Source organism: Oncorhynchus clarkii, chromosome 20 (assembly GCF_045791955.1).
Source record: "Oncorhynchus clarkii lewisi isolate Uvic-CL-2024 chromosome 20, UVic_Ocla_1.0, whole genome shotgun sequence".
Taxonomy (NCBI): Eukaryota; Metazoa; Chordata; class Actinopteri; order Salmoniformes; family Salmonidae; genus Oncorhynchus; species Oncorhynchus clarkii.
Window position 1 is genome coordinate 58,163,884 of NC_092166.1, and position 22,226 is coordinate 58,186,109.

Genomic DNA, 22,226 nt, shown 5'->3' on the forward strand with positions numbered 1-22,226 from the left:
AACAGTCATGTCTGTGTTCTGTCACAATCCCAATTCCAAGCATAATGCGTCTTGGACTTTAAAAAAAATCTCTGCTCGGTGAATTGAGAGAGAGAGGGATCGTATCATTGCTCTGGGGTTGCGTGCCGTGGCATAGCTGTGGTGACATAAAGCAGGGTGTGTGTCACTGTCACTTCTCTCCTCCCAGCGACATGTCAGGGCTAAGACCCCGATTCTGTTGCTCCTTTCCCCCCCTCAGTGGTAAGACCCTGGCTGTCTGGAGGAAACGTGGTCACCTCTGACCCTTAACATGCTGCGAGATGACTATTCAACCTTCAGGAGCACCAACTCCTCCGGGTAGTCTACTTCTGTCACATTCACTGTTCTCCGTTGTATACTGTTCATTCGTGTAATTTCATTTCATGTCTTTTTTTTTTATGGTGCTGAAACCAGAGAATTGCTATATTGTATTATATGGTAGCTATATAGACAAGGTAATAGCAGTAAATAAAAAAAATGGCATCGAGCTAGAGAGAGAAGCCAAACCCGAGGCTCTAATCAACAATTCCCTCCTCCTAGGCACTTCCGTTATAGAATTACTGAAAGAGATTCTTTATTCAGTCTGCACATGAAAGAAAATGGAAGTGGGGAGAACATACATGGATTCAAAGACCACAAGAAAAAGCTAAAAGAACCCAAATTTCATTGGGAATTTTATTAGTAATAATAATCTGCCAAATATACAGCCATTATTGAATCTCTCCTATTATACATTCTCATATAGGTCATTTACAAAAAGTAGGAATTAGTCATCAATTTCGATCCGATATGAGAGAGAAACAGCAGATACGTCATAATTTCCCCTGCATATTATGTTACTGTATACGTCAGAACAGATCAGCATTCCCCCGGGATGGACAGACAGCAGAACCAACGGGAGGAGATAGAACATTCTGACAGCACTGATACTATACTCCATATTATTCCAGATCACAGGAAGAAGCATGAGACCAGCCAAGGCTCAATGAAACCCAGGACCCGTATTTACAAAGCATCTCAGAGTAGGAGTGTTGATCTAGCGTTCAACGCAAACGTTCAAGCGAACTGAATACGCCTCGGCACTCATACTCTTGAGAATATGGCTGAGTTTAAAACAGGCAGCCCAATTCAGGTGTTTTTCCACCAACTGGTCTTTTGACTAATCACGTCAGATATTTTTCAGGACTGATCTGATTGGTTAAAAGACCAATTTGTAAATACATTTCTGACTTGGGCTACCCTTCGGTATGCAGCCTTTGTAAATAAGGGTTCAGAACAAGAATTACAACAAGCTGGAAAATAAATTGTTGATTAGCTAACCCAATCAAATCGGATTACTTAGCTACAGTTTGTTGCAAAAAATCTGAGAGAAATTGAGTTTATCCTGTATATACAATAAATGATAACTCACTTCTGATTAGCTCAAGTCTAAAAGACAAAATCCAGTCTTGCCAAATGCCACATGAGTGTTTCAATACACCAACTTAAACATTTCAGTCAGGTATTATATAAAACCACTTTGTGGATAAACTAAACAACATTCCCACAATGGGAAAGTCATTGGTTAGTTCACAGCAAAGGGACAGATTTGATACATTAGCTATATTCATTTTTTTTTCAGTGCATTTATTTAATTTGTTTTTTTAAGAATAGCAGACTTCAGCAAACACAAACCAAAACAATTTTTTGTTAACTTCTTGCCCATTAACTTTACGAAGACACCTTTTACCCAGAAGAAGAAAAATAGAACCGGTGTGTAAACAAGAGATTTCAATTCATTGTAGAACAAGTCGTCATTTTGACTTCACCCAGATGAAACGTAAAGTCCTTGTATAGAGTCCCATCTACCCGTTGTGGCGCTAATGTATTACAACTTCCAAAAGAGCTGCAGAGGGTGTCAACAGTAAACAACCATCTTAGAGGTACCTTATTCAGTAACGACAGACATTACTGTACCTCTAGAAACAGACCACTTATAACTTATAAAATGCTGAAGCTGGTCGCTTGCTAAGGAGTTGTTGGAACAATAAAATGAAGACATTTTGAGTAAATGTAAAGCTGCCAGAATGAACGTTTTGAAATTAATATATGGAGTAGAAAGAAATAAGGCAGTGATAATAAGTCAAAATATCCTCAAAAGACTGTAAACATCTCTCATAAAAGGTTGTTCCTCCTTACCATTTAAAATATGTACTAAATCGTCAAGGTTTTTTTGACTGATAAGATTATCATCCAAAATAAATGTGTCTTTTGGTATTAGTTTAAAAATCAAACATAAAAATGTAGCACGGCCAGCGTATCTGTGAAAAGATCAGCGTATCGTAATTATTTTAACAGATATCAAACATTCTATAGCTATCAGGGTTATTAAGAAGAAGCAAATGGAAAAACAACATTTCTCTTCACTGAAACGATTGACAATATCTTGATAGAGATCACACTGCGGAAGCATTGTCGGGGTAGAGACAACACCACGAGGATCTAATCTTACCTCCAGGCCTTCAAGTTCAGAACTCTATCCAGACCTTGCTCCCTCTCCAACAACAACAAAAAAAGACCCAGTACTTTGGCATTCTATCCCTCTGAACATGAATCACTGGATAAAACAAACTCAAAATCTCTCTCTGGTAAGTCTGTGAATTCATTGTCATCACAGCAGCGTATTGCAATTTCTTCACAATTGAACAGACCATGACACACAGTGTAGTGGGCAGAGGGAGGACAATCTACGTCATACGGATCACCTTCAGCTCTCGTTGGAAAGGCGCATGCAACAGAAATGGCGGTAGCATCTGTCGACAGACTGTGGGATGTAATGACCTAACGAGGAACTCTTTTGTGCTATGCTGATTTTGTGTCACTAATCGTTTGGACAAATCACGATTTCACAGGTGCTCTCGGATCTTTTGAATTTCGGGAAGGGGACATTTGGCCCATAGACTTGTCTGAAACAAGTGTTTCTGTTGGGGGGGGGGGGGACATCACAAGTCGTGTTAGTATCTTTTAACATGTCCCCCGAGACCTTAACAGAGCATCTGACACAACTAAACAAGACTTTAGTTCTTGTTTTCCGAGATTAATATAATCTTGAAAGTCAATCATGAACAAGTACCACTGCAAATCGGATACAAGTTAAGAAGATCAGGTAAGGCAATTTGGAAGCAAAACATATAGCTAGATAGAGAACAGCAATGCTGAAAGTACTTACCCTCTACTGAGTATAACTTAAAATTGATAAATACAAATCATTCTGGGACAATTAAAAAGACAAAAGGATCAGAAATAAAACAAAAAGACATACACTTAATTATAATTATATAATTATATAAAAAACATATCATACGCAAGCCAACAAAACGAGGGTACTCTTTAGGGATAATCACTTGAGTATTGATTACAGTAGTTTACCTGAGTTAGATACCTGTTAACAGTGGTTAAGAATCAAGAAGCACATACGTCAGACAAAGAGTTATGGAGAAATGACTTCATTGATATAGTGCATATAGTGCAGTGAATCACGGGGCGAGGGACTGGGACTGTAAAACACAGATTAGGTACACTTGACCAATGAGAGACAAGACAAACCACTGGAGAAAGAAGGTTATTGGTGGAGGATCTGCTGCAGCACCTCCAGCAAGTGTTTCAGGCCATAGATGTAGCCTCGGTCCTGGCTCTCGCTGGGGAAGACGTGAGCAAAGTCAATCATCCTCACCTCCACTTCGCTGGCCCTCTGCTCTGGCTGCGGCTCCCTCCGGCCTCCCTCCCCCACTTCCTCTTCTTCCAGTCGTGCTTTGACACCGTTGCCGTTGGGCTGCTCCAACGACACCAGACCTGGGCACTTCCACGTGCTGTTGTGCGCCTGGGGGTTGGGGTCTGTCGTGGCATTGCCGCCGGTGACGTTGCCATGGTGACCCCGGGTGCAGCCCTTCTTGTGCATGGCATACATGGTGGACAGGCTGTAGTCGAGCGGCACGGCAGCGCAGACGTTGTTGTTGTGTTCCAGTACGTCCTCGTTGGGCTCGCAGCAGGCGGCAGACGTGGTCTTCTCTGGTAGGCCCCTGGGGATGTGGCCCTCCGGGTTGGGAGGAGGCAGGCCCTCGTATACAAACAACAAGGAGCTGGCATAGAAGGTTAACTGGATCTGGCCCTCGAACCATCTCAGGATGTTCTGGACCTTCAGGATACTGGCAGTGATGGCGTCTTTCCTCAGACTCGTCCCATTATAGAAGAATTTTGATAAACCTGGGAGAGGAACGGGAGAGGTAATTGTTGTTGTTGAAGAATACAATGTTTTCTGATGAGAAATGACGGCGATGATTTAGTCTGTTTAGGAAAACGCATCGGGCATCGTCTAATTGAGAGCAAGCTTGGCTAGCAACTACAAGCGAAACCCCGTAGAAATAGACAGAAAGGTATACATGTTGTTTATTTTGTGCCGGGATTATTATTGTCTCAGGAGCTCACCGTCTTTGACGGTGTCCTTGAGGAGGCCTCGTCCGTAATGTTGGTCATACGAGTCATAGCCGTCAGAGTTCACCTTGTACACCTGGAGGGTTCGAAAGACAGAAAGGAAGAATGACATTTTATTTAACTAGGCAAGTCAGTTAAGAACAAATTCAAATTTTACAATAACGGCCTACCCCGGGCCAGATCCTCCCGTAAACCGGACGACGCTGGGCTAAATTGTGCGCCGCCCTACGGGACTCCCGATCACGGCCGGTCTAAGGCACTGAGATGCAGTGCCTTAGACCGATGCGCCACTCGGTGCGGCCAAGAAACAGTTAGATGCAGCACATAGGTCTATTGTTTGTTCTCATATGGAAGCACTAACAAGCAATGCTTAACTTCAAAAGGAGATGACGTGTCTCTATATAACAAACTCAGTGATACAATCATGGGTGGAATACTCCCTCTGGTGGAGAAATTATTTTTACACAATTTTCTCAAAACATTTAGAATATGATGCACATACATATGTGACATAATATATTTTTTTCCAGATATATTAATAGCAATGTGAGTAGATCTCTGAAGTCTGTGAGGACTCCGAGATAATTCCATTCCCACGCCGAGAGGAGCAAAACTGTTGTCTTCCCCAGAGGGATTCCTCCCTTCTATCACTGCAATCCGGAACATCATTATCAGTAATTAGTCTTATCACTCTGTGGTGATCAGCAGATTTTTCCATGCTCCGTGCCAGAAAGCCTTTGACCCTGGGGCAAACACAGGGCATGTCAGTGGACGACCTCTCGCGTTGACAGGTCTGTGTTCTTACAAAGCCTAGACTATGATGAATCTTATTCGCTTACTAGTCTACCTTATTGACGAGTGAGAAGACAACCTGGTATGACAGAGCTTGCCAGTGCAGGTCCTAGGCCATGTGGAGGCAAATATTGCAGAAGTGAAAAACTACACCGGTGGTCCTCAACATTCATTTCCCAAAGCAGAGTGCGACAGGCACTATTACTCATTCATTTGCCGATTGACATTGGAGTTAAGAACAGTTATGTTATCATGACCCTCAGAGACCTGTGAGGAACACCCAAAGGAGGGGAGGGCATAAATGGTGATTGGGGTAAAGGTCCTAGTCAACAGATCTGGAGATCAGTCAGATAGAAGCTAGCTCCATCCTGTTCTACTGGTGGCTAGAGGCTTCCTATTACTGACCTCCCAAGAGGCTGCTGTTTGGTAACCAAAAGACAAACTCTAAATGTCGTTGCGCACAGAAAAAAAGGGAACAAATGAGTCACTGACAAACACAAAACAGGTGGGGTTTAGAAAGGGTTCTAAAAGGCATCAATGTGGGTGACTACTGGGTGCTGGCCAAGCAACTTCAGTGGGGTCTTAAAAAACACCCACCATGGATGCCCACTGGATTTGCCTGAGAAAAGACAAACTAAAAAAATAAATAATTAGGAAGTACCAATGGATATGAAGAAAAACTGCCAGATGAAGGCTTTGTTCGGCTCTCTAATGTGGAAGAGCTAACGTGAGGTGTAGTTCTCCCAACATCTCCTCTCCAACTGATGCACTGGGCCAGCAGGTCTTAAATACCAGCTGGGCCTGCGCAGGTGAAAAACATCCTGACTAACAAGGTGCTAGGTTACACATGCTAAAACAGAGAGAAAAACCCTAGCCTGTAACACTACAAATACTGAACACGGCTTACATTTTTACAACAACTAGTACTACAGAATTAGTTACACAGGCAAGATAATAGACCAGCAAAGTGGAGCGTTTAATTGATTAGACTATTTGCAATGCATTCAAATGCCTTTTGTCTGCGTGCACTTTTTTCAGGTATGTACAGTGCATTCGGAAAGTATGCAGACCACTTTCCTTTTTCCACATTTTGTTACGTTACAGCCTTATTCTAAAATTGATTAAATTGTTTTTTTTTCTCCCCTTCATCAATATACACACAGTAAGCAGTGATTAAAGCAAAACATTTTTTATTAACTGAAATGTCATATTTACATAAGTATTCAGACCCTTTACTCAGTACCTTGTTGAAGCACCTTTGGCAGCGAGTACAACCTCAAGTCTTCTTGGGTATGACACTACAAGCTTGGCATTTAGGGAGTTTCTCCCATTCTTCTCTGCAGATCCTCTCAAGCTTTGTCAGGTTGGTTGGGGAATGTCATGGCACAGCTATTTTCAGGTCACTTCAGAGATGTGCGAACGGATTCAAGTCCGGGCTCTGGCTGGGCCACTCAAGGACATTCAGAGACTTGTCCCGAAGCAGGAGCAGGCTTTCATCAAGGATCTCTCAGTACTTTGCTCCGTTCAGCTTTCCCTCCATCCTGACTAGTCTCCCAGTCCCTGCAACTGAAAAACATCCCCACAGCATGATGCTGCCATCACCATGCTTCACCGTAGGGATGGTGCCAGGTTTCCTCCAGACATGACGCTTGGCATTCAGGCCAAAGTAATCCATATTGGTTTCATTAGACTAGAGAATCTTGTTTCTCATGGTATGACAGTCCTTTAGGTGCCTTTTGGCAAAGTCCAAGCGGGCTGTCATGTGCCTTTTACTGAGGAGTGGCTTCCGTCTGCCCGCTCTACCATAAAGGCCTGATTGGTGGAATGCTGCAGAGATGGTTGTCCTTCTAGAAGGCTCTCCCATCTCCACAGAGGAACTCTGGAGCTTTGTCAGAGTGACCATCGGGTGACCATCAAGGCCCTTCTCTCCTGATTGCTCAGTTTAGCCTGGCGGCCAGCTCTGGGTAAAGTCTTGGTGGTTCCAAACTTCTTCCATTTAAGAATGATGGAGGCTACTGTGTTCTTGGGGACCTTCAATGCTGCAGACATGTTTTGGTACCCTTCCACAGATCTGTGCCTCGACACAATCCTATCTCGGAGATCTACGAACAATTCCTTCAAAATCATGGCTTGGTTTTTGGTCTGACATGCAGTCAACTGTGGGACCTTATATAGACATGGGTGTACCTTTCCAAATCATGTCCAATCAATTGAATTTACCACAGGTGGACTCCAGTGAAGTTGTAGAAACATCACACGGATGATCAATGGAAACAGGATGCACTGGAGCTCAATTTCGAGTCTCATAGCAAAGAGTCTGAATAGTTACAGTGGGGCAAAAAAGTATTTAGTCAGCCACCATTTGTTCAGGTTCTCCCACTTAAAAATATGAGAGGCCTGTAATTTTCATCATAGGTACACTTCAACTATGACAGACAAAATGAGAAAGAAAAAAAATCCAGAAAATCACATTGTAGGATTTTTAATGAATTTATTTGCAAATTATGGTGGAAAATAAGTATTTGGTCACCTACAAACAAGCAAGATTTCTGGCTCTCACAGACCTGTAACTTCTTCTTTAAGAGGCTCTTCTGTCCTCCACTCGTTACCTGTATTAATGACACCTGTTTGAACTTGTTATCAGTATAAAAGACACCTGTCCTCAAACAGTCAACCTCCAAACTCCACTATGGCCAAGACCAAAGAGCTGTCAAAGGACACCAGAAACAAAATTGTAGACCTGCACCAGACTGGGAAGAATGAATCTGCAATAGGTAAGCAGCTTGGTTTGAAGAAATCAACTGTGGGAGCAATTATTAGGAAATGGAAGACATACAAGACCACTGATAATCTCCCTCGATCTGGGGCTCCACGCAAGATCTCACCCCGTGGGGTCAAAATGATCACAAGTGAGCAAAATTCCCAGAACCACACGAGGGGGACCTAGTGAATGACCTGCAGAGAGCTGGGACCAATGTAACAAAGCCTGACATCAGTAACATACTACGCCGCCAGGGACTCAAATCCTGCAGTGCCAGACGTGTCCCCCTGCTTAAAACCTCTTAAGTCTACCCCTTCCTTTTTCGAACATTCTGTTAAAAATCGCGCAACTTTTCAGCGTCCTGCTACTCATGCCAGGAATATAGTATATGCATATGATTAGTATGTGTGGATAGAAAACACTCTGAAGTTTCTAAAACTGGTTAAATCACGGCTGTGACTATAACAGATCGTGTGTTTCATCGAAAAGCGCAAGAAAAACTGCTCTCTGAAAGCTAAAAATTATTTCCATGCGTCACTTTCATGGGTTGTTAAAAGGGCACAAAATTAATTATGGACCTGCATGCAATTCCTACAGATTCCACACGATGTCGCCATTGTCGTCATTTTCCAGGGACTTTTTTCTTGGTAAATCCAACTAACTGGATTCAATTTCTTCCGGTCTCCACCAGGATGTTTTGAATGTGCACATTGGCAGCCATTGATTTGAAGACGAGGAGCTATTGAATATACATCGCCCTGTAATCATTTTGATAGATTATAAACGTTTACTAATACCTAAAGTTGGATTACAAAAGTATTTCGAAGTGTTTTGTGAAAGTTTATCGTCGACTTTTTTAAATTTAAAAAATGACGCAGCGTTTTAAAACAATGTTTTTTTTCTGAATCACACAGCTTCCATAAAGCTATTTTGGGTATATATGGACCGATTTAAACGAAAAAAAGACCCAATAGTGATGTTTATGGGGCATATAGGAGTGCCAAGAAAGAAGCTCGTCAAAGGTAATGAATGTTTTATATTTTATTTCTGCGTTTTGTGTAGCGCCGGCTAAGCTAAATCTTTGTTTACATCGCATTCAGGCATTTTGGGGTGTTGCATGCTATCAGATAATAGCTTCTCATGCTTTCGCCGAAAAGCATTTTAAAAATCTGACTTGTTGGCTAGGTTCACAACGAGTGTAGCTTTAATTCAATACCCTGCATGTGAATTTTGATGAACGTTTGAGTTTTAACGAGTACATTTAGCGTAGCGCATTTGCATTTCCAGGTGTCTACTTGAGACATCTGCGTCTCAAGTAGGAGCAAGAAGTTAAGCCAGTACATGTCCAGGCCCGTCTGAAGTTTGCTAGAGAGCATTTGGATGATCCAGAAGAAGATTGGGAGAATGTCATATGGTCAGATGAAACCAAAATATAATTTTTTGGTAAAAACTCAACTCGTTGTGTTTGGAGGATAAAGAAAGCTGAGTTGCATCCAAAGAACAGCATACCTACTGTGAAGCATGGGGGTGGAAACATCATGCTTTGGGGCTGTTTTTCTGCAAAGGGACCAGGACGACTGATCCGTGTAAAGGAAAGAATGAATGGGGCCATGTATCGTGAAAACCTCCTTCCATCAGCAAGGGCATTGAAGATAAAACGTGGCTGGGTCTTTCAGCATGACAATGATCCCAAACACACCGCCCGGGCAACGAAGGAGTGGCTTCGTAAGAAGCATTTCAAGGTCCTGGAGTGGCCTAGCCAGTCTCCAGATCTCAACCCCATAGAAAATCTTTGGAGGGAGTTGAAAGTCCGTGTTGCCCAGCAACAGCCCCAAAACATAAGGGCTCTAGAGGAGATCTGCATGGAGGAATGGGCCAAAATACCAGCAACAGTGTGTGAAAACCTTGTGAAGACTTACAGAAAACGTTTGACCTCTGTCATTGCCAACAAAGGGTATATAACAAAGTATTGAGATAAACTTTTGTTATTGACCAAATACTTATTTTCCACCATAATTTTCAAATAAATTCATAAAAAAATCCTACAATGTGATTTTCTGGATTTTTTTCTTCTAATTTCTAATAGTTGAAGTGTACCTATGATGAAAATTACAGGCCTCTCATCTTTTTAAGTGGGAGAACTTGCACAATTGGTGGCTGACTAAATACAGTGGGGCAAAAAAAAAGTATGTAAGGTATTTCAGTTCATATATTTTTAATACATTTGCAAAAACTTCTAAAAACCTTTTTTCATATTGTCATTACAGGGTATTGTGTCTAGATTGAGAATATTTGTTATTCATTTAATCAATAAGGCTGTAACGTAACAAAATGTGGAAAAGGTTAAGTGGTCTGAAAACTTTCCGAATGCAGTGTAAATATGCTGACGTGTAAGGCCATGTTAAATAAAACCATATAGCACGTGGTAGTATTTTGCAGTCCAGCTGTATTGAAATCTTGCGATTGGCATGACTGTTTAACAAAGTTTGAGGAAAGTGACACGTTGAGTTTTCCATATACCAAGGCAACACTGAAAGCTGCTCTATACTTAATCCGTGGTGTCAATGTAAAAGCATAACAATCCTGTTGTTGAGGGGGCCAATCAACTATATTCCAATAGGCTGGATTTGGTCGTTGGGGGTAGAGATGAGGACTCTCCTGTAAGTCATTATGGAATGGAAGAATAGTGGTATGTTGGTTTTAGCCCTGTGTGATTGACTGGTCAGCGACGACCAACCCTGTGTTCAAACAGAGAGGACTACAGAATGGAACCGGATGAGGAATGGAACTCTTCACATAAACATTAACCAAAACATGTGTGAGGTGTGAAGCCAGTCAGACAGTAACTGGGAAGTAGGACATTGGAACAGGTGACATTGGACTAATGAGATGCATCTACAGTGCATTTGGAAGGTATTCAGACCCCTTCACATTTTCCACATTTTGTTACGTTACATCCTTATTCTAAAATGTATTAAATTAAACATGTTCCTCATCAATCTACACACAATACCCCATAATGACAAAGCGAGAAAAAAAAAACAGGTTTAGACATTTTTGCAAATGTATAAAAAAAAAAAAAAACTGAAATACCCTATTTACGTAAGTATTCAGACCCTTTACTGTGAGACTCGAAATTGAGCTCAGCTGTATCCTGTTTCTAATGATGATCCTTGAGATGTTTCTACAACCTGGAGTCCACCTGTGGTAAATTAAATTGATTGGACATGATTTGGAAAAGCACCCACCTGTCTATATAAGGTCCCACAGTTGACAGTGCATGTCAGAGCAAAAACCAAGCCATGAGGTCGAAGGAATTTCCTAGTCAGGATGGAGGGAAAGATGAACGGCGCAAAGAACATGGAGAGATCCTTGATGAAAGCCTGCTCCTGCTTCGGGACAAGTCTCTGAATGTCCTTGAGTGGCCCGTGCAATGGTATAAGTATTCAGAGACTTGTCCCGAATCCACTCCTGCATTGTCCTGTTGGGTCGTTGTCCTGTTGGGTCGTTGTCCTGTTGGGTCGTTGTCCTGTTGGAATGTGAACCTTCGCCCCATTTTGAGGTCCTGAGCGCACTGGAGCAGGCTTTTATCAAGGATCTCTGTACTTTGCCCTGTTCATCTTGCCCTCCATCCCGACTAGTCTCCCAGTCCCTGCCACTGAAAAACATCCCCACCTCATGATGCTGCCACCACCACCATGCTTCACCGTATGGATGGTGCCTGGTTTCCTCCAGACGTGATGCTTCAGGCCAAATAAATCAATCTTGGTTTCATCAGACTAGAGGATCTTGTTTCTCATGGTCTGAGAATCCTTTAGGTGTCTTTTGGCAAACTCCAAGCGGGCTGTCGTGTGCCTTTTATTGAGGTTGGCTTCCGTCTGGCCACTACCATAAAGGCTTGATTGATGGAGTGCTGCAGAGATGGTTGTCTTTCTGGAAGGCCCTCCACTGAGGAACTGTCAAAGTGAACATCAGGTTCTTTTATCCAGTATTTTTTGCTCATCTTTATCAAGGTTGCCAATAATTCTGGAGGTGGACTGAACATGTACAGTTAGATGGGTCAGAGGATCAGGTACACTCAAGGTCATGGATATTTTAACGTTGTTCAAAGGCAGTGTTTCTCAATCCTGGTCCCAGGACCCAAAAGGGCGCACACCCTCACACACCCAACCACAACGAAAGGCTTGATGATGTTGAATAGTTCAATAAAAAAAGTGAGAGAGCGCTAGGGCAAGGACATTGTTCAAAAGGTAGTGTTTCTCAATCCTTAAAAGGGGTCAGAACCAGGGCAAAGAAACACCACTCAAGAGGTACATGGATAAGTATGGTAGCAGATTTTCAGCAGGACCAAGCCAGCCATACAGAATATGGAGGCAAATCAGATACTTAAAAATAAATACCAAAAGCAGCATCAACAGTCAAGCAAGCAATTTACAAGTCGAAAGGGGAGGTCTGGCCTCTGGAGAAGGAATGATATACATCATTTTGGAATGAAATACACTTTGAAAGGGAAAACGTATAACACACTTTTTCTAGTTTTACAAAGTGAACCAAATCCTGCAGCCATCAACTGGGCGACGGTGGGTGAACAGTTTTCCCACTCAAGGTCTATGCGTCTCTTGGATAGGATACTAGCAAAAAGCGATTGCATCCTGCATTGCCCGGATACCATTAAGCCAGTAAGTGGTAGACCAGAAAGGGCGAGCAGAGGGCACACTTCTACATTGACTCCAAACATAAGGCATTGTTGCAAAAACACTTGACCTAAACACAACAATCTTTGAATCGTCCTTCTAGCTCTGGTTCAGCTGCCCAGGCAGGTTTATCAACACCTGGTAAAAGCCCTTGGAGGGATTATTGACATTGCGTTCCTGTGATTACAATGTTAACGGAAAACAACTAGTCTGATGACGGAGATGAGGTCATCGGTCATTGATTCTACTTGTTCAATGCTAGTGAGTGTACAAAACAACACAGTGTACAAAACAGTAGGAAGACCTTCCTAATATTGAGTTGCACTCCCCTTTGGCCCTCAGAACAGCCTCAATTTGTCGGGGGATGGACTCTACCAGGTGTTTAAATGTTCCACAGGGATGCTGGCCCATGTTGACTCCAATGCTTCCGACACTTGTGTCAAGTTGACTGGGTGTCCTTTGGGCAGTGGACCATTCTTGATAGAAATGAGGGAACTATTGAGCACAAAAAAGTCATGCAGCGCTGCAGTTCGCCTGGCACCTACTACTATACCCCGTTCAAAGGCTCTTAAAATCGTTTGTCTTGCCCATACATCCTCTGAATGGCACACATACACAATCCATGTCTCCATTGTCTCAAGGCTTAAAAATCCTCCTTTAACCAGTCTCTCTCTTCCCCTTCATCTACACAAGTGGATTTAACAGATGACATCAATAGGGGATCATGGCCGTCACCTGGATCCACTTAGTCAGTTCCTAATGAATTGGTACTCAGCGTATTGAGTTGAGGTCTGGCAACAACAACAAAAAATCCTTGAACTTTCTTTTTCTGACCATGACAAACTTGACATAACAGAAACTATTAATATAATGAAGATAGTGAATATCAATAGTGATCTAATCTACCCGTCATATAGAAATAACCTCATATCCGGCCATATAGAAATAACCTCATATCCTGCCATATAGAAATAACCTCATATCCTGCCACATAGAAATAACCTCATATCCTGCCACATAGAAATAACCTCATATCCTGCCACATAGAAATAACCTCATATCCTGCCCTGCCCGTCTCTCAACCTTTATTTTCTCAAAATGCTTACTAATGCCAAGTAACCACTAACGATTATCAATTTAGTAATTTCAATTACTTCCTTTCAATAAAACTTTTGACCCACCTGTCGCTGATTTTTCCTAAATATCTCTATTTTACAGTCTAGCAGTACTTTGAGATCCAACAGCATAAACATGACAAACTTTCTGAGCATTTCTACCTCAAAGTGCCATGATGGTCAAGTTGACCACATCAGTGCATTTGGAAAGTATTCAGACTTCTTGACTTTTTTTCCACATTTTGCTACGTTACAGCCTTATTCTAAAATGGATTAAATTGTTTTTTTCCGGGCCGCGCCGGGTGGCGCAGTGGTTAAGGGCGCTGTACTGCAGCGCCAGCTGTGCCATCAGAGTCCCTGGGTTCGCGCCCAGGCTCTGTCGTAACCGGCCGCGACCGGGAGGTCCGTGGGGCGACGCACAATTGGCCTAGCGTCGTCCGGGGTAGGGAGGGCTTGGTCGGTAGGGATGTCCTTGTCTCATCGCGCACCAGCGACTCCAACCGCCAGGTTGCCAGGTGCACGGTGTAGCCTCCGACACATTGGTGCGGCTGGCTTCCGGGTTGGATGCGCGCTATGTTAAGAAGCAGGTTGGGTATCGGAGGACACGTGACTTTCAACCTTCGTCTCTCCCGAGCCCGTACGGGAGTTGTAGCGATGAGACTGTGGGAGCTTATATAGATACTGTAGGTGTGTGCCTTTCCAAATCATGTCCCATGTATTGAATGTACACAGGTGGACTCCAAATCAATTTCGAGTCTCATAGCAAAGGGTCTGATTTTTTAATTTTCTATAAATTTGCAATTAAAAAAAAAAAAAAAGTTTCTTTTTTTAAAATCCATTTTAGAATAAGGCTGTAACGACACAAAATGTGGAAAAAGGGAAGGGGTCAGCTTTGTAAGCCTCCTTGCTCGCACACGCTTTTTCAGTTCTGCCAACAAATGTTTCTTTAGGATTGAGGTCAGGGCTTTGTGATGGACACTCCAATACCTTGACTTTGTTTGTTTGTCCTTAAACCATTTTTCCACAACTTTGGAAGTATGCTTGGGGTCATTGTCCATTTGTGACCAAGCTTTAACTTCCTGACTGATATCTTGAGATGTTGCTTCAATATATCCCCATAATCTTTCCTCCTCATTTTGTGAAGTGCACCAGTCCCTCCTGCAGCAAAGCACCCCCACAACATGATGCTCCCACCCCAATGCTTCACGGTTGGGATGGTGTTCTTCGATTTGCAAGCCTCCCCTTTTCCCTCCAAACATAACGATGGTCATTATGGCCAAACAGTTCTATTTTTGTTTCATCAGACCAGAGGACATTTCTCCAAAAAGTACGATCTTCATACCAACGTGCAGTTGCAAACCATAGTCTGGCTTTTTTATGGCGGTTTTAGAGTTGTGGGTTCTTCCTTGCTGAGCGGCATTTCCGGTTATGTCGATATAGGACTTGTTTTACTGTGGATATAGATACTTTTGTACCCGTTTCCTGCAGCATCTTCACAAGGTCCTTTGCTGTTGTTCTGGGATTGATTTGCACTTTTCTCACCAAAGTGCGTTCATCTCGAGGAGACAGAATATGTCTCCTTCCTGAGAGGTTTGACCGCTGCGTGGTCCCGTGGTGTTTATACTTACGTACTATTGTTTGTACAAATTGTTCCCAAGGATGAACCAGACTTGTGAAGGTCTACAATTATTTTTTCTGAGGTCTTGGCTGATTTGTTTTGATTTTCCCTTGATGTCAAGCAAAGAGGCACTGAGTTTGAAGGTAGGCCTTGAAATAAATCCACAGGTACACCTCCAATTGACTCAAATTATGTCAATTAGCCTATCAGAAGCTTGTAAATTGTAAACAATTGTTGGAAAACATTACTTGTGTCATGCACAAAGTAGATGTCCTAACCGACTTGCCAAAACTATAGTTTTGTGGCGTGGTTGAAAAATGTGTTTTAATGGCTCCAACTAAGTGTATGTAAACTTCCGACTTCAACTATACACCATCACAAAGAAACCAATTATAATTTTGTTTAGGTGGGTCTTAAGTGGGCTCCCGAGTGGCACAGCGGTCAAAGGTACTGCATCTCAGTGCTAGAGGCGTCAATACAGACACCCTGGTTCGAATCCAGGCTATCACAACCGGCCGTGATTGGTAGTCCCATAGTGCGGCGCACAATTGGCCCAGTGTCGTCCGGGTTTAGCCAGTGTAGGCCATCATTGTAAATAAGAATTTGTTCTTAACTGACTTGCCTAGTCAAATAACGATTAAATAAAAAAATTATTAAGAAACATGTTAAGAAGATTCATTTCAAAAGAAAATAGCATATTTTGAGTATAATTATGTTCTGTTATTACGTCTGTGCTAGTAGCCTAGGCTATATTGCTGTGCCGTGCCAATGAAATACACTAGTTTATTTAGCAGCCAAGACACACTTAAATTCCCCTGTCCTTATGACAATCAACACACATTTTACAATTAGAATATAATAAAATAAAGAATATTTTCCCCAAACAAGCTATTGCTGAGTGTCGCTAGTATTCACGTTGTAAACATGGTGATTCTACAAAAAAAGTGATATTCTGAAGAGCCCTCTTCAGAGCCCTGAAGAGCCAATCCCCTCAATTTTTGAGTTGTTTGGCAAATGTATCGAACCCACAAATGCTGATGCTTCAGATACTCAACTAGTTTAAAGAAGGCCAGTTTTATTGATTCTTTAATTAGCACAACTGTTTTCAGCTGCTCTAAAATAATTGCAAAAGGGTTTTCTAACGATCAATTAGCCTTTTAAAATGACAAACTTAGATTAGCTAACACAAGGTGCCATTGGAACACAGGAGTGATGGTTGCTGATAATGGGCATCTGTATGCCTATGTAGATATTCCATTAAAAAAGCAGCTGTATCCAGCTACAATAGTCATTTACAACATTAACAATGTATTAACAACTGTATTTCTGATCAATTTCATGTTATGTAAATGGACAAAAAAAATAAAAAAAATTAAAGAGCTTTTCTTTCCAAAACAATGACATTTCTAAGTGACCCCAAACTTTTGAACAGTAGTGTAGGTGTTAGAAAGTTAAGTATCTGCTCTTTCCGGTGGTATATAGGAATCAAAACACTTGGACTGCATGTGGCTCTGTAGGAGGATTGGAAAGTCACTTTTTTGAATATATATTTTTTTAAAGCATGCTCTCCTTCACAAACTGTGCTGTTCATCAGTCAACTTCAGAACGGAATAGGCATTTACTGTAATTTCAGGTACCAACTCAATAAAAACAAGGAATACATTTCAGCCGTTTCAAAAACATAGCTCTGCTATTAAGATCTTTTATTGTACGAGTACTTCGCTTGAAGAGACAATCATGTTTACACCGGAGAGGGGTTACTCTTGGCCGAGTCTCACCCGCAACCTCCACAGGTGGCATAGAGGACGGACGGGAGAATTTCTCAGCTTTACACTTCAGTAATAAGTAGTCGCGAGTATTTGTTTGGATACCGCTCAATAATTGCAGCGTAAAAAACAGCCTAAGGTACTTCCTCCAAGGTCTCATATAGCCCCTCTCATTAACATGAATGGCAGTAGCAGTTAGAGAGGCCTTTTCAACCCAATGGGAGGGGCTCATAAGGAGGCTGAATAGGGAGACTCACCCTCATTCCGAGAACCAGGAAGCCAATCTCCTCCATTAGCGGGTACTTCTTGATCTGCTGGTCCCGCTTCTCGTAGGAGGCGTAGGGGTCGTAGCTCTTCTGGCCTATCTTCACGTCCATAATACAGGGCTTCTGGAACTGCCGAGTGACATCCTCAAGTTTCAGGTACAGCTCTGTGATGTCATCAGAGGGCGGCGCAGAAATAAGGCGTGGGAGAGAGACATTTTGAAATAAATCAACACATTTGGCCACTAGAATGATAGACGAGGCTTTGTTTCACCACTACAGTGTCATGTTCCTAGGAGCAAAGCAGAACACTGTCATGATTGTTTACATTTAACAGCTGGAGAGCTCTGCTGTGAAACCATCCGAATGACAGAAGTCTTTCTGAATGAAGTTCTGACCTAGGATCAGTTTAGCCAATTTAGATCAGAATGACTAACATTTTATGGGCAGGGAGGACCTGATTCTAGATTAGCACGGGTACATGTTGAAATAATATCCCAGTTAGGTTTAAGGATTTTAGCTATGTGCCGGTGTTTACCGTTAGGAGATTCAGGAGAGGACCAGGCGCCAAAGTATTTGGGGAGGTGATGCTGAAGGTCCAACAGACACGGATCACAGCAGTCCTCGGCGTAGACCTGTCAGAAGCAAAGGACGGTTAGGACATACTTTATACTTGTTGAAGAATCACATCAGCTCCGTTGAGGGAACTATTCACCATCTCTATGTGGGAATGTCTGTCTTTATTGACGGAGATGTTGTTTTACCAACACGTCGCATGTATAACAAATATTAAGAGTAATGCGATAGTAGAGTACAAACATTTATTTTCCTTCCCTTTTATTATTCACTACAGTGAAATGGTGGTGAAAGTAGCCAAGTTTCTAATACGTGACTCCTCTGTAAGAGAGTATTTCCAAAGCAACCATTTCGTCCCGTGTACATTTAGTCCACTTTAACAATAGTAGAGTAAGCGGTGCCAGTGGAAAATCTCTGATAATGCTTTGGCTAAATGTTGTTGCAGTGGACATGCTGAGGCAAACACCTTTCTTAAGCCCTTAAATAAACAGATAGCCCTCTGGTTTATACGTGGGGAGTGTGCTGACCTTGCCCATTGATTGAGCTAGTAGAGATGTGGACTACATTACTGTGCCCAGTATTGCCATAGCAAAGGCCCCCCAGAGCCACTGTAAAGGGGCCAGAATGCTAGGCGTCCTTAAGAACTATTCTGGGCGATTGAACGATAGAATGGTTTAGGACTAATCACTCACTTTTTGTTAACTCATTTAATCTACACGTCAACTTGAACATAAACTTTGTTCAAACTGACATGGGAGAACTGTTCCCTAGTAAAAAAAATAAAAATAAGTGTTTTAATTGAAAGTGATGCAGAACAGCAATTTCATAAAGTGCACACTGTACAGTGAAAATGATTGTACCTTCAGACAATACCATGTATATCTATAGATTTTGTGCATCAGAAGGTGGATGGTTACCATGCTGTAGAACTGCATCTCTCTAGGACCTCGGGGAGGGGGCTGTAGCTGTTTGAGTACTGTGCCATCAGGATGTTGCAATATGCCTGTTGAAACAAAAGGTGTGGTCCATTCTGACACTTAGCAAAGATCTAGTACTGGTTGCAGCATAAAAGTCAAGTCAGAATATCTCAAAAAGACATCCTTCCGGCTAAATAATCAATGATCAGACATGACTGGATTGGAGAATGTGACCGAGAGGGCCCTAGCTTTCACAATTGTGCTATTGAGTTACTTCAAGAGAGAAAGGAAGGAGGCCTTTCTAAAGTACTGAGACAGGGCCAAACAGTTTGCCAGTTATACCCAGCTGAGAAGTGCAAAGGTTAACTTGTATTTAACGTGAAGTCATAAAAAACGATGCACTTTATCAAAGACAACTGGGCACCAGTATCATATATAGTAAGATACTTTACACTCACTCTGAGACTTGGCTCCAATATTAGATAGAATGAAGTGGGGAAAGAATGGACAGCAATCCATTCAACTAAATGTTACTGCCTCAGGCACAGATTGAACCTTACACCTAAAATCAGTTGAAATAGTGACATTTGAAACTGAGAAGAAAGCACCGGCATGTTCCTGTACGTTACGTCATATGCAGTAGGCTATGCTGATTAGAATATGCACCGGTTGGTTGTGGGATTGTGGATTTACAGCTAGCGATACTGTCTATGACAAAGAATTTACCCCGGCCTGGCCTTCCCACTGGTAGGAAATGAACACTCCAAGCGTCAGCGTTTAATCAACTCAGAGGTTAAACGTGTGTCAAGAGTCTTGACCTAAATACAAGTCTGACACCCAAGCCCTGGCTGAGGGTAGGATTCAACGGAGAGGCTCTTAGCAGAGAGACAACACGGATTACATCCTACTGACACTGGCGCTCTGTCACTGTCTCCAAGGACAGAAATAATACATTGGCCCCTTCAGCTAAGGGAGTGTTACTTCAAACATTGGATGTGTAAGCCTAATTCATGATTTAGGCTATAGCCACTGGTAAGTTGCCTGGTGAGTTTTGTAGGCTACAACTAAGTGGATGATCAAGAGTGATAGTGGTGATAGAAGCCAAACTGGATTTCAGTTGCTTGATTACAATAGGAGAGCAGATACTACAGGCTTCAACTAAAGTACACAAAAGGCTACAAGCAGGTGCTCTATTCTGTTATTGACTGACATTATGAAACCTATCACCACGGCTTGTTTGCTCCATAGCGTTGTCCTGGTGATAAAGAATCAGGGGGGGGGGGGGGGGGGGGGGAGTTTAGCCTACTTCTGTCAGCTTTTCTGAGGTATTGTCATTGAACAAAAACGGAGCTATTCTACCATGCAGACCAAGATTGCAAAATTAAATGCAACTCAGAAGTGGATAAACAACATGCACCGTCGCGGCGAGAGGAGAACATATTGGATAAGTCCAGTCACTGACCTACTTTATCAACGCCATACTTATGACCGGCCACCTGATGGGAGAGTGGCACACATCCGTTCAGGTGCGCCGCCTGCGATCCTCCCTGAGCGGTCTTCTCTTTCACTGAGCCGGAGAGGCAAGTTCCCAGGTTCAGCATGGGACTATTGATTTCCAGTCTTCCCAAAGCTAAAGATGAGTCCACTGTCTGACGTTGAGTTGACATTAGCAAATCAATGGTTTTCAAAAAAATAAAATAAAAATAGCCAATCTATAATTCACATGTTGATATTATGTAATCAGAGCGGCCCCAGCACGATTTCGAACACCGAGGGATGTCTTCATCGAATTCGTCAAATGGGCTCGCGTTAAGCACCAAGTCTAACCTAGTATTTACAATGTAGCGAGGCTCCAAAAGCACTGCTACAATGATTTTCATATCTTCGTCGGCAACATTAATACACTCTGGCCACATCCCACTTCCTCACAAGGGAGACGAACACACTCCTCTCACAAAAAAAAATGTTCTGATGACACAAGAACGATATCCGCATGCAATCTCGAAAAATGTTTGTCTCTTCGAAACTACCTCGAGCGCGACCGTAGTTGGCTATTTGGGATACAAACACAAACGAGCCCCGTTGTTGTCTGCTTACATTTTACACGTCCCACGATGCTAAAATACAGGCTGCTAGCGGTGACATCACATCTGACACACAGGCTCCTCAACGCGAAATCGTTTCACAACCAAAATAAGCACGGGAAACAATGTCATGACGGACACACTATCGATATCTTTAAATAGTTGCAATGACGTTCACCTTCGAACAGTACCCAATGTGGGCGGCTATCAACATGTCATCTTGCTGGCTACCAATCTAACCTACTACACTTGCGACACTGCCCCTACTGTCGCAATTCTGTCTACTTCTGGCAACAGCTTCAGTGCAGTGACTTTTCCATCACTGTCGAAAAAAAATGCCTAAAAATTCTAATGTGGCCCACGCCTACATTCTAGATAAGTCAGGTAAAACCATGATTTTATTTAATGTTTTACATTTGCATGAGGTTTATCATCACTGTCCACAAATTAATTTAATGTAGTTGATGACTTTATAATTCTGAAACTTCAAGTTGTATTCGTCGTATGTACTGATATACGCATGATATATACTCATGGTAAACTAAATGCCTACATGCCGGTTTCTTCTCGGCAATGAAAAAACAAAAGGAAATAATCAAATATATGAATACGAACATAAAGTAAAAGGAGTCAGGGTACGTTATCACTAGTTTTCTTTCCAGCGCTCTGATTGACGTCACATCCTGTAAATAAGACTCAATAACAAATCACACTGGCCCTATAGTGGTAATTATAGGCCTTATCTTTTGTAAAATCTTCGTAATTGAGCCACATCTTGTAAACATGCCTGGTTCTAAACAAGTTAATTGCATTCGAGATTTCCACTCAGCAATCATAACTTTGGAGATAATTAGTATACTGTTTATAGACCCACCCATAATGCATAATAGTCATTTAATTTAATCATAATGTTTAGAGTATGGAAGGATTTTAATCAAGTAGGCTGAACAATCCCATCATGGAACAACACGAAATAGACCCCCCCCCCCCCCCCCCCCCCCCAAAAAAAAAACAACAACATGAAAACAACATGTAAAGAACAATGTGGTGTCTTGTCCACCAGATGGCAGAGGAGACCAGGGCAATCTGTATCAAAATGGAAGAAACGCTGCATCAATCTCCCAGCCCCCATTCCCCCCCCCCCCCCTACCT

General features: G+C 42.3%; 1 protein-coding gene across 1 annotated transcript; it reads right to left on the reverse strand.

Annotated features, from left to right (window-relative positions):
- Positions 1–671: 671 nt before the first annotated feature.
- On the reverse strand, positions 672–21,176 carry LOC139376584 (inositol polyphosphate multikinase b). The gene is made up of 6 exons (XM_071119337.1): positions 20,453–21,176; positions 18,991–19,076; positions 18,036–18,132; positions 17,492–17,664; positions 4,483–4,564; positions 672–4,260 (listed from the first exon to the last, which is right to left on the reverse strand). Exons 1-6 carry the CDS (start codon positions 20,655–20,657, stop codon positions 3,620–3,622), a joined length of 1,284 nt encoding a protein of 427 aa, XP_070975438.1. The 5' UTR covers positions 20,658–21,176; the 3' UTR covers positions 672–3,619.
- Between the last annotated feature and the right edge of the window lie 1,050 nt (positions 21,177–22,226).

Excerpts from the sequence above, each read along its gene's own strand:
- LOC139376584 (XM_071119337.1), bottom strand. The coding sequence starts at position 20,657 with ATGTCAACTCAACGTCAGACAGTGGACTCATCTTTAGCTTTGGGAAGA. Across the intron at positions 19,077-20,452 it reads GTATGGCGTTGATAAAGTAG|GCATATTGCAACATCCTGAT; the intron begins GTCAGTGACTGG and ends TTGTTTCAACAG. Across the intron at positions 4,261-4,482 it reads CAAGGACACCGTCAAAGACG|GTTTATCAAAATTCTTCTAT; the intron begins GTGAGCTCCTGA and ends TTCCTCTCCCAG.